Source organism: Meriones unguiculatus, chromosome 19 (assembly GCF_030254825.1).
Source record: "Meriones unguiculatus strain TT.TT164.6M chromosome 19, Bangor_MerUng_6.1, whole genome shotgun sequence".
NCBI classification, from domain to species: Eukaryota; Metazoa; Chordata; class Mammalia; order Rodentia; family Muridae; genus Meriones; species Meriones unguiculatus.
Genome location: NC_083366.1, coordinates 37,583,735 through 37,597,864, shown reverse-complemented (window position 1 = coordinate 37,597,864; position 14,130 = coordinate 37,583,735). Strand labels below are relative to the sequence as shown.

The 14,130-nt window shown below is 41.2% G+C and overlaps 1 protein-coding gene across 4 annotated transcripts in view; it reads right to left on the bottom strand.

The window, feature by feature from the left end:
- The window catches only part of Elmo1 (engulfment and cell motility 1), a 521,602-nt gene that overhangs the window by 264,581 nt on the left and 242,891 nt on the right, over nt 1–14,130 (bottom strand). For all 4 annotated transcript variants that reach the window (XM_060372629.1, XM_060372632.1, XM_060372630.1 and 1 more), the window contains one exon: nt 672–776. In XM_060372629.1, coding sequence (XP_060228612.1) covers nt 672–776 — 105 coding nt within the window. The remainder of the gene's footprint in view (nt 1–671; nt 777–14,130) is intronic.

Below are 14,130 nucleotides of genomic sequence, written 5' to 3'. Positions count from 1 at the left end.
GTCACAGGGCTTCAGATGTGCAACCCAATGGACAACCTTTGCGTCACTGTCACCCACCCTCTTCTCTCCAGGGCACTGCCCAGCCAGCATGTGGCATCTGCGATTTTGCAGAAGCACAGAGATCTCCACTTGCTCATGCCTCCTACAAACAACCTAACATAGTGTCCAGGAGTACGTCCCGCCGTATTACATAATGTGAAGAGACTTCTCTCCACCAATTTCCCATTTTTCTCTGCATTTGTGCTTATTTTATTGTATCTCTTAGCATTAGACTGAAATGAAGCAATAAAGCATTGAGGAACCTGGGCTCTTTCCAACCACGGGAATAAGTCTAAAGGGAGTTTCTAGCAAACTTGAGCTTTTGCAGGATCTGGGTATGTAGTTCATTTCTGTTCCTTTGTTACTTAAGAGCTCTCCCTCATACTACAATGTTTAATTACAGAAAACATGTTCTAGTACCAACTGTATTGTTTAAATATGATGTGTAAAAACACGTAAAAGTTAGTCATCCTTATATTAGCTCCCTGATCAATTTCATGTCTTTAGTTTTCCACTAATAAAAGGAAAAACACTGGGGTGACTCATCTAATAATTATCTCCCTCTGTGCGTAGGTTTGAAAACAGAATTCCACAGGACACAGGCAGTATCTGAGAAGATGCAGCACTCTTACCCGGATGTATGCATCCTGGTGATGCTTAGCGAAATACAACATGTTGTCGAGGGCCAGCATCCCAGGAGGGGTCTGCGTGAAGTCCATGGCAGGATTGACATGATTCTGTGAAGAGAACAAAATGTTGCCACCATTAAGTCTTCAGCAGATGTCATCAACCACGAAACTACTGAGATCCCATGTCAAGACACAAGAACCACGAGATGAATGCTAAGTAATCAAAAATTATGGCGTTGTCTTCCCCTGTGCCAATCTATGTGGATGGATCTTTAGGTTCAGAAAAAAACGCTTTTATACACGGGGCTGAGAGACCCAGTTGAAGATCAAATATAAGATTAGAAAAGTAACACATTAAGAAAAAAAAAAGTAATTCATGAGTTAAGTTTATGGTGGCTATACTGACATGAAACCAATGGCATTTGGGAGAAGAGCAATGGGGTGAAGCCACAGTCCTTTCATGACAGAAGCTGACCCAGGAAGCCATAACCTACCCAAATCTTAACTTCCTAACCCTCATACATGAGGCCAGGGTTGATCGTGACTCTTGCTCAGTTTGTGAACTGTCCAGGGTTAGGCAGGTCTCTAAGTACAGACAGGGGGAACAGTATAGATGTGCACAGGGCTCTGACATCTGCTGCCCCTCAAGAAGGGTATCCAGCAGGAGCTGCCATGCATGGGTTAGTGACAGCTTAATACAGTTATGCCTATGAGAGGTTAAAGCCTGACTAATCTGCTCTTCTCCATCCATCATCAACACCAGACCACACCACAGAGATGTAAATGGTGAATGGATTCAAGAAAACTGTGGGTTTTTTTTTTACATTTTTTTATACTAAAAAAGGAAAAAAAAAGCAGAAAGAAAGAAAAGAAAAGGTTGCAGAACTAGTTGCTCTTACTCTATAGGAATGCTGGATTTTGTAAACGAACTTTACAACCTACAACCTTGCTGAACTCACTTGGTATGGATAGGTTAGGGTTTATGGTTATTTTTGTCATCAGAGTTTTCTCCCATAGATAGTGGATGGTGTTGTCTTCAAACAGGGACAATTTGCCTTCTTCTTTTCCACACAAATGACTTTCTTTCTCTTACCTAATTGTTCTGGTTGGTATATACAGTGCCATGCTGAATAAGAATTATGAAAATGTGTATCCTGATCCATCATATAAATTATAGCCATATGAGCTAAATGTATTTGTTATATCACAGGATTTAACCTTCCACACTTTATAACTACTTCTGAACATCATATTGTGGAGAGGGGGGAGGGAACATCACACAATACTATCTCCCAGGGTAGAAAATTTGCATAGAATTTTGGGGAGTAGCCAATCAATGTCTTATTAGACCTGAGGCCTACTCTATGAGAAAAAAAAAGAAAAGAAAAGAAAAGAAAAGAAAAGAAAAGAAAAGAAAAAGAAACGATAAAGAAAAGAAAACCCTACACATGACACTGCTTGGGTAGCCCAGAACCAGAGACTAGATAGCTTAGAGAACTAGGGTTAAACAAACACTACTGCTTTAAAAAAATCAATACAATGATTCCTAATCTTATTCTGCTACACATGTATACAGTCATCATCAGAGAGGCATTCTCTGGCAGCAGAGGGGAACAGAGATCCACAGCCAGACATGTGCACAGAAAATCCCTCTGAAGAGGAGGCATAAAGGTTGTAAGAGCCAGAGGGGATGGAGGACACCAGGAGAGCATGGCCCTCTGAAATCAATTAAGCAAGGCTCATAGATGCTCACAGAGACTAAAGCAGCAAGCACAGGGCCCACAGGGGTCTACACCAGGTTTTCTGTATGTATATTATAGCTATTAGCTTAGTGTTTTGATGGAACTCCTGATGGTGAGAATGAATGGGTCTCTGACTCTTGTGTACTCTTGGGACTCTTTTCCTTCTGTTGGGTTTCTGTGTCTAAAGTTGATATGATACTTTTTGCAAGACAGAAAGGGAGTGGATATGGAGGTAGAGAAAGGTGAGCTGGGGTGGGTTAATAGGGGGTGGGGCTCCCCTTTTCTGAGGAATAAAGGAGGGGAATGAAGGAAAGAGGGGGAATAGTAGGACAGGGAGGAGAGGAAGGAAAGGGCTTTGATCAGGATGTAAACTGAATAAATAAATAAATTAATTAAAAAAGATTTTATTTTAATAAAATACTACCATCTCATTGGCAGCTGTTGGAGCTACCACCGGGGCATTAGCCAGGAGTCATACTGGGCAGACTGCTCAGACCCTGAACAATCATTTAGCCAATGTAGCTCATGCCTTAGTTGTACATAAAGGAATTAATGCTCAACTAAAAGGAAGCTTGATGGTGTTCAATCAGAGGATTGACCTCGTGCAGGAGCAAATTGATACCCTATGGCAAATCGCTCAACTTGGCTGTCAATGAAAATATGCTGGACTTTGAGTCACTAGCATATAACATGAGAATTTTTCCTGTGCTGCAAATCTGTCTAAACAATTGTCGAGCTATACTTTAGGTAATTGGACTGGAGAATTCGATACTACGATGGAGCAGCTGAGAGTGGCCATTGTCACAGTAAATTCTACCAGAGTGGACGCAGGACTAGCCACAGGATTATCATCATGGATTGCTGCAGCCATGAATCATTTGAAGGAATGGGCGGGCATGGGAGCGTTAGCAGGCCTTCTGGTGTTGGTCTCCTTGGTTTGCCTGTGGTATATATGCAAGATTAGAGTCTCACAACAGTGTGATGCAGCCATGATCATTCAGGCCTTTACAGCCATTGAAGCAGGACATTCTCCCCAAGCATGGTTGGATACCATAAAAAGCTAAAATGTTATGCTCAGGATGCGAGGCTAAGCACTGCACTCAGGGTCAGCCACTTTGGACCCAGAGAAGAGCATGTCTGATTGCATGCGGGTTGATGCCCCAGGTCCCGCCTCTGAGAAAAAGGTATCGGACGGGTCTGATGCTCTTTGGGTGGATGACACCTAAATGAACATCGGTACAAAGTCCCAATTTATTTCTAATATCAGAGATCAGACCTCTACTCTTGCCTGATGCGTCTAAAACAAAAAGGGGGAACTGTAGAGAGCTGCGGAATGCTATGCCTTAAAGATGGAGCTGGTTTCCGCCTTCCACCTTCCCGATGGTGAGTGCTCTCTGTCACGAACAATTCCACATTTGGCTAAGGCTGAGGATCTGGCTTGCTTCCATGTATGTGGACCTATCTGCATTGCCCACGTGGCACGCCTGGGTTGGCTATCCAGAGGCTATTTAAGCTGTGGGCTGGCTTTCCCCAGGGTCCGAGGATTGTTCAAGGTTCCTGAATAAACTGCATTGAAAAAAAAAATTTAAAACAAAAAGAAAAATTAAAGTTAAACTCCAAATAATCAAATATAATAGATTTTTAATTAATTAATTAATTATTGCTTTGGTGTCAATCTAGACCTCCTTAAAATCTATGCAATTACATAAAGCAATTATTTTCACCTTTGAAAACTTTCTAATAAACAGTTTAAGTCTCTGTTTTGCTCGTGAAATTTTGGTCACTAATGAGTCTTTCTACCTTTAGTATCAGAAGGCCTTCTTACTCACTGCTTCAAGGTTCAAGCCACCCACAATTCCTCACATCTGCATAATGTGTTCATCTGAATAAGAGTTTATGTCACCTGTCTTTCCCAGGATGATCTGAAATTTTATTTAAGAACTAATAAAGACTATTTAAAATCCTGTAAGAGTGGTTCTGTCTATAGCCCAGATTTCCTGTTTCAAAGCATCTAGCTCATCATGTGTATCCAGTAGGCAGTATTAACACAATGGCATGGATGTTATTATGACATTCCATCCTGATTCATGTGATAAAACATTGGAAAGCTTTTTACAATACTGAGGATCAACTGATGAGAAAGATGTACTTAGCTAATGAAATTAATCTAACAAAAAAATCATTTGGCATTTCAAACACACTACAGCTCTGAGCCTTTTTATTTTTTTTAAGTTATGTCTTTGTCTCTTCTATGTGTGGGTTTGTGCACCTGTGAGTGCAGGTGCCTTCAGAGGACAGGCTTGGAACGCCTGGAGCTGGCATGTCAGCTGATTATGAGCCGTTCTATATGGTGTTGCGAACTGAACCCTGGCTATGGAAAGAGCACTACACACTCCTAACCAATGAGCCATCTTTCCAACCCCAGTTCAGTCTTAATCTGATACTTATTAGAGAGGGCCTACCTCATATAATAACTCATATCAAATGAAAAAAAAATCAAAGTACATGAAATAACCCAATAAAGACTTCACCAAGTTTAGTTATTTAGAAAAAAAAAGTAGAATTTGCTCTATGTAGACAAACTGATTACTTTGATACTCATGGTTTTCCTGAGCCCCGGTGACATCACAAGGAATGCTACTTACTGAATATTTTAAGGTGCTACTACTACTTGGCAGTTTGCGAGCATTCAATCTTACCACACCCCTGTCAAGCAGATGTCACTGCTGTCCTCATGTGGCTCATGAGAAACTGGCTAGATGCCTCCAGAAGCCTGTGCAGGACCTCAGATGGCTTTGGCCAAGACCTGGTAATGTCTTCTTTATCTCAACTATATGTTGCTATACCTTAAACATGTTCTGTTCCTACATTTTCCACTTCCCGGTGAATGCATTTACTTCGGTACTCCTAGCATTTGGACCAGATGGAGTTTATGTCACAAAAGTATAGGATATCTGGTATTAGCCACCATGTAGCATGAGGTAGCCAACAAGGCAAAGCCATATGAAAGAGAACAAAACGCAATACTCATTTCAGACTTATTTTGGGTATTAGACTATTCATCTACTCTAACAATAAATAAAAAGGAAATCAACCTGTGCCTGTTCATATAATCTTAGGTATTGAAGTGGCTGAGGCAGGAGGATTCCAAGTTTAAGGTTTGTCTGGCCTATACAGTGAATTCAAAGTCATCTTGAACAACTTAGCAAAGGCCTGCCTCAACAAGAAAAACTTATAGAGGACTAAGGATATACCTGATCTAGCATGCATGAGGACTTGTGTTCAATTCTCAGTTCTAAAGGAAGTGTACTCAACTGAAAAAAAAATTCTTTTAAACTCTGAATCTAATTCTAACAACCTACTAAAAGTTATTATCGAGGAAGTTGACCAAGAGAACTCCCCATAACCTAAAAGTAATCACTCTTGCCTAGATTTTACATCTAGGACTCTTGCCACTTTCTCTCATCAGTCACTTTCTTTTTCAGCCACATAAATTGCCCATTTAAATAAGAGTACTGATATTTAGAGGGCCCTTATAGTGAAAGAAAGAGTGGGAGGATGGAGAGAGACAAATAGAGATAGAGCCGGACAGAGACAGAGAGAGGGGGAGGAAGAGAAAGAAGAGGGAGGGACTGGTTTCAGATCCTCTCTGAGAAACAATATCTCAGATAGCATTAAGTCCCTCATCTAAAATACCACAGAGCTGTATAAACCTAAGCAAATTTTCTGCTTATTTCAGTCACCTCTAGACTACTTGTATTATTTAATATAGTGTCAATGCTACGAAACGATGTTATAATGTATTGTTAGAGAATTCTGAAAGCAAAGAGGTCTATTTGTGTTCAGTACAGAAGAAATTTCTTTCAAGTATATTCAATCTAGGGTTGGTAAATCTGTGAAAGAGGAACCCATGGATGCATAAGGCTTACTGTAATTGATGTTTAGAGTTCTTTTAAGGTACCATGTAGCCAGCTGGTAGTAAAATCATGTATCTTGCTGCAGATGTTGTGCAAAATATCCTCAAAGGCTACCTCTTAGTCCTCATCAAACCCTCACCGGGTCCATGAGATTATGATCTTCTTGTGAGGCCATGATAGTTTGAGGAGCTTGTCAGTTTCGGAGCCAGTGCTGGAGCCAGAGGGTGAACCCAGGGTGAAGAAGTGAGGCAGAATCTTGTGTTGTCAGGATGCCGATCAGTATGACATTGCTGCAATTTCACAAAGATATACAGCAGGTCCCTCACTCTCAGCTCTTCTCAAGGCACATTATCCTGTCAGGCAGAGTGGGCCTGTGATGCACCCTATTTAGCCAGAGCTATAATTTCTCCATCTCTCTCAGACCCTGTAAAAGACCAGATTCTCTGTGTCCTACTGGTCTCCAACAAATGGGCTCTTGCTACAGAGAAGCCAATTAGAAAATTGCTTTTGATTGTTCAGTGAATTGTTCTAATTAAGAAACATCGCTACACTTTAGACGAAGAATATTGTATTTTGTAGAAGAATGAACTATTCTCTCTGTCTGTTTCTGGGTATCATGATCCCAGTCTCCTAAAATGATATTTTGGTGTCTGTTCTTTAATAGCGAGTGAAATCATTTTACATCAATGGATTTTTGATAACAAGAAAAAGAATGGAGCTACAGTCTTCAATATTTGCAAGTTTTCTGTACTGCCACAAAAAATAAAAAATATGCTGAGATTTCAGCAAGGCCAAGAGCTGGACCACTCCTTCCTCATTGATGAGATGCCCTGCGTACAGATTTATTTTCTTTTCTTGTTCTATGTTATTTCTTCCACCCATCTTGAAAAGGAAGGTGTAAGGCTTTGATGAATAGCCTGAAATTTCCCCTTGTTTTACTGCGAAGCCTGTGCACCTCTGTACATTCTTCTGAAATGTCATTTGTTAGCTCCCGAGGAAGTGGTGCTCCGTGAATCACAGCAGACAGCACTCAGCTCCCGGGGGATGGGGAACAGAATGGATACTTTTCTTTCCAAAGCACCAGAGTCTACATTTGGAGAGCAATGTACTGACCAGTAAGAGACAAGTTACTTTAGCGTGAGTATCTTCAGTATATACACTTCTGTATCTAGTCCCAGGGCTAGGATGGTCTGGGATTTCCCAAGGGGCTTAACTGAAGAACTGACCGCTGGACTCACCGCCAGAGTCCAATTTGTTAGCACTGTCTAACAAGTCAAGAACTTGCATCTCTAACAAATTCTCTGGTGATACACCTGCTGCTGGTTGGGGGACCTCACTTTGAGACCTACTGGAAGGCACAGCAGCTCTGATCCATGTCTTACACAGGCAGTATCAGATGATGGAGAACTGGTTTCTCCCGTACCCTGAATCCCACGCAACATATACTACACCACATCTAATTCAATATTAATACACATGCTGTTCAGCTGCTGTGTGTTTAGGCTGTTCACTTAAAGACACAGTTATTGAACATCAGGGATTATAATTTAGAAGCCTCTTATTTATCCTCTTTCTAACAGAAATAGCATGCCTTAACACCTTGATAGATAGTGATAATCGGTCAATACTTTCTACCCTCAGGTGCTTCCTGTTTGGGGAAGCAGAGGTTTATTAGCCTGAATGATTTTTAAATGATCTGTGTTTTTCAATTATCCATGCCATTAGTGTGGATAATACAGAGATGATTACAATAATGCCTTCCAGATGGCATATCACACGGAAAACCTTGGAGGACTTGGGAGTTAATATTTGTGCTATATGAGTGTCTACATTTGTTCAACAAATACAGCATCATATGCAACCTTTAAAACAAATCACATTAGGTGAATATTCATTTAGCGTAGGAAATGCCCCATTCACAGACATTGTTTAATCAGGCAGTAGGACATATTCTCCAGGGGGAAGCAGGGTCTCATAGGAGCTGGAAGCAATATGCCTCTCTCTTCACCTCCTCACTCAAAAGTACTAAGTGCACTGCATTTCATCAAGCTCTGCAGGGCTAGAATATAGGCTGGAATATAGCTGGACATTCACCAGGGAGCTGTTAAAATCCCAAAGTGAAGCCTACACCCAAAATTAGCCAGAAACTAACTGGAAGCCAAGTAATTAGACTCTTAAAACTCATGCATGATTATGAAGCCCCAAAGACACTGAGGACCACTTTTCCAAACCAGTGGCTCTCAAACTGGAAGGAATGTCAGAACCTCCCTGAGGCTAGGGTAGAGCCTGGTTTTTCTGGTTCAGTGGGATAGGGCAGAGCTCCAGAACTATTTAAAAATGAGGTTGTGTGGAAACTTATGATCCCACAACCTGATGAAAATAATGTCACTGGTAGAGGGGCCACTGGTGACATGAAAGGAAGACAGGAGTTCACAAGACTAAAGGTTTAAGTGAAGATATAGGGATTGGAGAGAGGAAAAGGGATGGGGTAGTTTAGTCAAAGCTAAAGACATCTAAAGAAACTTTATGGAAGTTAGTGTATATGCTAATTTAAAAATGTCTATTTTAAAGTAATTTGAACAAAAGCACCCTACAATGGATGGACCTCGATGATCCCAGAAGATGGGTTATTAGCTGAAAATAATCTTGCCAGGCACAAGATCCTGCTCTACAAATTATTGGTCAGAAAGTCTCCAGAGGCTCCCAAAACAACACAGGTGATTGCTATTGCTCTTGGTTACCCACTATAACTATACGATAAAACCTTTTTTTTTTTCTGAAGACACCACTCACTTTGGATGCGAGGCATAGAAAAAAAAAAAAAAACCTTAAGCTGACCAGGAAATTCTCCCTGCCAGAAGGTGTGAGGAGAAAAGACATCATCTTACACAGCACTGGACCTTGCATTCTGTCATCCTGGCTACCTGGAAAGTTGTGTCTACTGATGCAATGACTGTAGCACGGCTGTGGAGATAACCAACTGCTTTCTGTTTGGGTATGATGTCTGCGCCACAGGAGAGATGCCTGGAACTGTAAATCTTAGCAGAAGCCAATGACAAGGGGCATCACAGGACCTACGGGATAGTCTACTAATGTTGTTTCCCCCCCCCCTAAATATTCATGCTATCAATCTGTTTATACTCATAGATCTGTTCCGTCCTCAACTCTGGTCAGAGAAGTTTATTTATACTAAAGGAAATGGCTAGTTCAGAGATTCATAACCGGTCAAAGTTCTGAGTACAAATGACCGTGAGTGTTCAGCAGTAGATGGATCACATCACCCTCGTCTCAGCCATGGCTCAGAGAGTCACACACAAGTGTGGGCAGACGGGAAGTCAGAGCTGACAGGTGAGGACAGCTGCGAAATGCTGGCTTTTCGACATGACTTAGCTACTGCACATAAACCCACAGCAGGTGGGAACGCCTGGACAAGACCATGCCAGACAAAATTCAGCATGGATTCAGGAGACCCTGCTCTTGGCAAAGGAGCAATTGATGGCTGAGGGAGGAAGTAACCGCTCTGCCTTGGAGATTTGTCAGGGTAGGTTGTCCACATTCACTGGACAGTACTAATTGGACTTGGGTGTTATTAATAACAGAAAAGGGAGGACATGAAGTTAGGGTGGAGATGAGATGGGGGACACCATGAGGAGTTGGAGGGAGTTAGTGGTAAGTGAATATGATTAAAATTCATTGAATAAAAGTATAAAAATTTCTAAGAACAAATAAAAATGTTACTAACAATAAATTCAAAACATTAAAGCAAAAGTTAAAAGAATTTTTCTTTATTGAGACAACTCAGGTTTCTTATGAAAAAAATGGGGAAATGCCTAAAAACAAAACAAAACAAAAAGAATAAAACCCTCAACCTCACAACTCAAAGAACTATGTTAAATTTCACTGTATGTTTTCCAAATATATTGTGGTGGTTTGAATAGGTCTGGCCCCTGTAGACCCATGTGTGTGAATGTTTGGTCCATAAGGAGGGTCATTATTAGGAAGTATGGTCTTGCTGGAGAAGGTGTGGCTTTGCTGGAGGAAGTGTGTCACTGCAGGAGCAGGCTTTGAGGTCTCCTATGCTCAAGCTAGGCCCAGTATGGCAGTATCTTTCTGCTGCCGCTGATCAACATGTGCAACTTGCAGCCCCTCCAGCACCCTGTCTAACTGCACGCTGCCATGCTTCCTGCCATGATGATAATAAACTAAACCACTGAAAGTATAAGCCAGCCTCGATTAAACGTTTTCCTTTATAAAAGTTGCCATGGTCGTGGCATCTCTTCACAGCAATGAAATCCTAACTACGACATATATTTATATGTGTTTTTTTTAAAGTTTCCAATTTTGCAGGTGTACCGAAATGAAATTCGGGAACATGTACTTTGGAAAGCACTTCTTAATTCGCTGCTGAAATGTAAATTGCAAAACAACTGAATTCTTTGGTAATCGGCACTGTTCTAAAGCCACCATAACCAAATGTACAGAGGTAGGAATCTCTGTCTTCGCTGATGCAGTTGGGACCTCCGTGCCCTGTACCGGGATAGGCAGCAACTTTAATTGCTGTGGCTGCTCTAGGCAAGGCACTATTCAGAGCTAGTTAGCACAGCTCAAAACTCTCTCTGTTGCCTTCACTCATTTGTATGATGAGGCTCTTGAAAGCATTTGACCTCACAATTTCTTACATGGGCCAGTGTCTCCAACAACTATCATTGAGGAATTTTCCATTCTACTCTTGGTCTCTCTCTCCATGAAATGTCATAAGAACCTATAGCTTTGTTGGTAGCTCATGATTGTAATGGCAGCTTTGGGGAGGTGGAAGCAAGAAGTGGCTGTAAGTTTGAGGCCAGCCTGTACGGCAGAAGGACTCTGAGGCCAGCGTGGGCTAAACAAACTAAAATGCAGTATGATGATAATAGAAAAGGCAGCCTGTCTAGTCCTACAGTGGAAGAATGCAAACATGCTGAGAACAGGAACATGACTGACCTGGTTTGGGCACTGGCAATGATGGGCATCATGTCAGGTGCTGAATTCAGGAATTTGGATAATTCCCCAAGTCCCCAAAGAGACAAGGGTTAGAAAAGAGGGGGATGCTATTCTTATCTTCTAGAGGAGGGTGGGGACTTCCACAAAGTCACAGTTACTAAATGTGATGATCTTGGCAATTTATTGGGGTTTTTCTTTTCTTTTCTTTTCTTTTCTTTTAAAACTTAAGTTCAAAAGAGCTTCAGAAAGTGGGAAGCAAAAAAGAAGGGGGCTTAATTAGAGAAATGTAACAATAGTCTTGTGAAATTTAAGCACACTTCTACAGAACAAGGGACATCTGGCTTAAGAATAATTCATGAGAACCCAGTTGCTCATCATTAAAATTTGATTCTTTGAGTAACTCACAAAGGATCCTGAAGAAAGAAACACCCAGGATGATGCTGAACCTCCAGGCCCCAGCATTTCCACCTCACAGAAGCCCATCGGCCTCTTCTCTCAGTGTCAAGTCCTTCCCTATCTTCCTGGACTTCCCAGCACCTCTGCAGACCTCTCTAAGTTACTTCTTGGCCCTAACCACAGCTCTGCATCTCCTTGATAATTTCAAACTAAACTTCTGGAGGATGACTCTAGTTCAGCTGAACATATATATGAGCATATGTACAGTAACAAATGAAATAAAAATTTTAAAAAGAATCCTTCATCAAAAATCTCATAGTTGGGGCCAGTGACACTGACATGGCTCAGTGGTTCAAGGTGCTTCCCATCAAGACTGATGACGCAAGTTCCACCCCTGGGACCCACATGTTATAATAAAAGAACTAAGCCCCTCAGGTGTCTCTGACTTCTGTATGTGTATACATGCATGCACACACACTACACAAACATAAACGAACATTTAAAACATGTCCTTAAAGTAAACTTCAGGTGCTTTAAATTAGATGTAAAACATCAAGAAAGGCTTTGCTCTTTTAGGCATACAATTCATGAAACTCTGGGTTGACTCACTTCTTTATCTTGAAGATACAGAGTGGAGACTCACTGAATAAAAGGATAAACAGAAGCACAGTTTGTTTGGTATGTTGACTCAATAGGCAACACACAGAATTACCATAAAAACTCAATTAAAATGCCTTGGGAATAAATTTTTTTAAATGAAGCTGGCTAAAGGATTTTTTTTTTTTTAATCCTTTATAAAAAGGAAATTGCTGTCAGGGTTTATAAAGATACCCAAGTTTGTTTGTTTGTTGTTGTTTTTGTTTTCTACTCAGGCAAGCACATATGGTACTATGAACCATCTGAAGAGCACTGTGCAGCTGAGTACCATCCCCCCCTCTCAACTGCCCTTATTCCCCAGCTCCTTTTTTCTCATTCTCTTTACCACCATCCCTTATGGCTTCAAAACTAGGGCTGGAGTAGGAGTAGTCATCAGTCATGCTCAGTTTCTCCACCTCATCTCCAGGAAGGGCACAGGCTAAGCCAGCAAAAGACACAACAATTGTGAAACCATCACTGCAGAACCGGCCTTGCCTATCCATCACCCACCCCTCTCCTGTCCAGCACTTCCGTCCATCTGTCTTGGCAGCTTCTGGTACAAAAAAAGCCATTGGCATGAGAAACAAAACCTGCCAGGAGGGAACCTATCATGCTTCAGCTGCTATGTACATCAAGACATCCTTCCAGGCTTTGTTTATGATAGCAGAAAGGCTTGCATGGTGCCAACAGCAGCGACTTCAATGTGGGAGCAGATGTTGAAACATTCTTAACATGTTAATGGATGGCAAGCACCGATCCAAGCTAGATGGGTGGGGTGGAGACAGAGTGTAGCTCAGGAGCCTAACTGGGTCCAATATTTGTTTTGTACAGATGTGCATTTAATTTTTTCTAAATTATAACTTTAAATAGATTTTTTTTATCAAGCAGTGAATAATCGGTGGTCTGCAAATTACTTGGAATTCAATTCCCATGTCTATAATGAAGGGTGTTTTTTTTTTTGGGAATTCAGTCATGTCTATTTGTCTAGGGCTGATTTGTAATAAAGACCTCAAGCTGACTAACAAAGCCTAAACATTTGTCACCTGGCCTTCACAGAAGCATTTGTGAGCCATTGTTATAAACCTTGGATCTTAAAACACACACACACACACACACACACACACACACACACACACAGAGACACATACAGAGTTCTCACTAACAAAAATTAAAATTCTATTGTTTCAATCCTTGGACAACATCCTGGTTTTTATGTAAGTTTCCAGATATTTACTCAAGTGTTGTAATGTCACACATTCCCAGGCATTTAACTGGACACACTCTATCCTGAAAATGCTACACTGAAAGGAATGCTTTCAGCATCCTTCACTTTCATGGAAGGTCCCCATCCTCTTTTCCCCTGGCAGCTAATGTCACAGGACCTTGAGAGCCCAGCCTAGTGTTTCTGAGCCCATTGCCAATGTTGTCTGAAAGTGAACTTCAGATAGGGCCTTCCATCCGTTCAGCTAGAAAAGACCACCTATAGCTTAGATTAATCAAGGACCTAGGTTGTGTCCAGTAAGCACTCTCTTCGTCTATCCTTTCAAAGACAGCCCAAATACAGCAGAATTTGGCTTTTCAGTTTGGAGGCCATAGCTCCTTTCCCATAACAATCTGATTTTAAATATCAACAAATCTGGGGTAGAGAGGTTGACCTTCTTACTCACATTCACACTGAGGAGAGTCCTGGAATTTGAATTCAATGGTATACTGTGTATGCACTAAAATCACATAGTATGGAAAACATTAGTTTAGCCACACCGTGGAGTATCTATTTACAGATGTCTTACC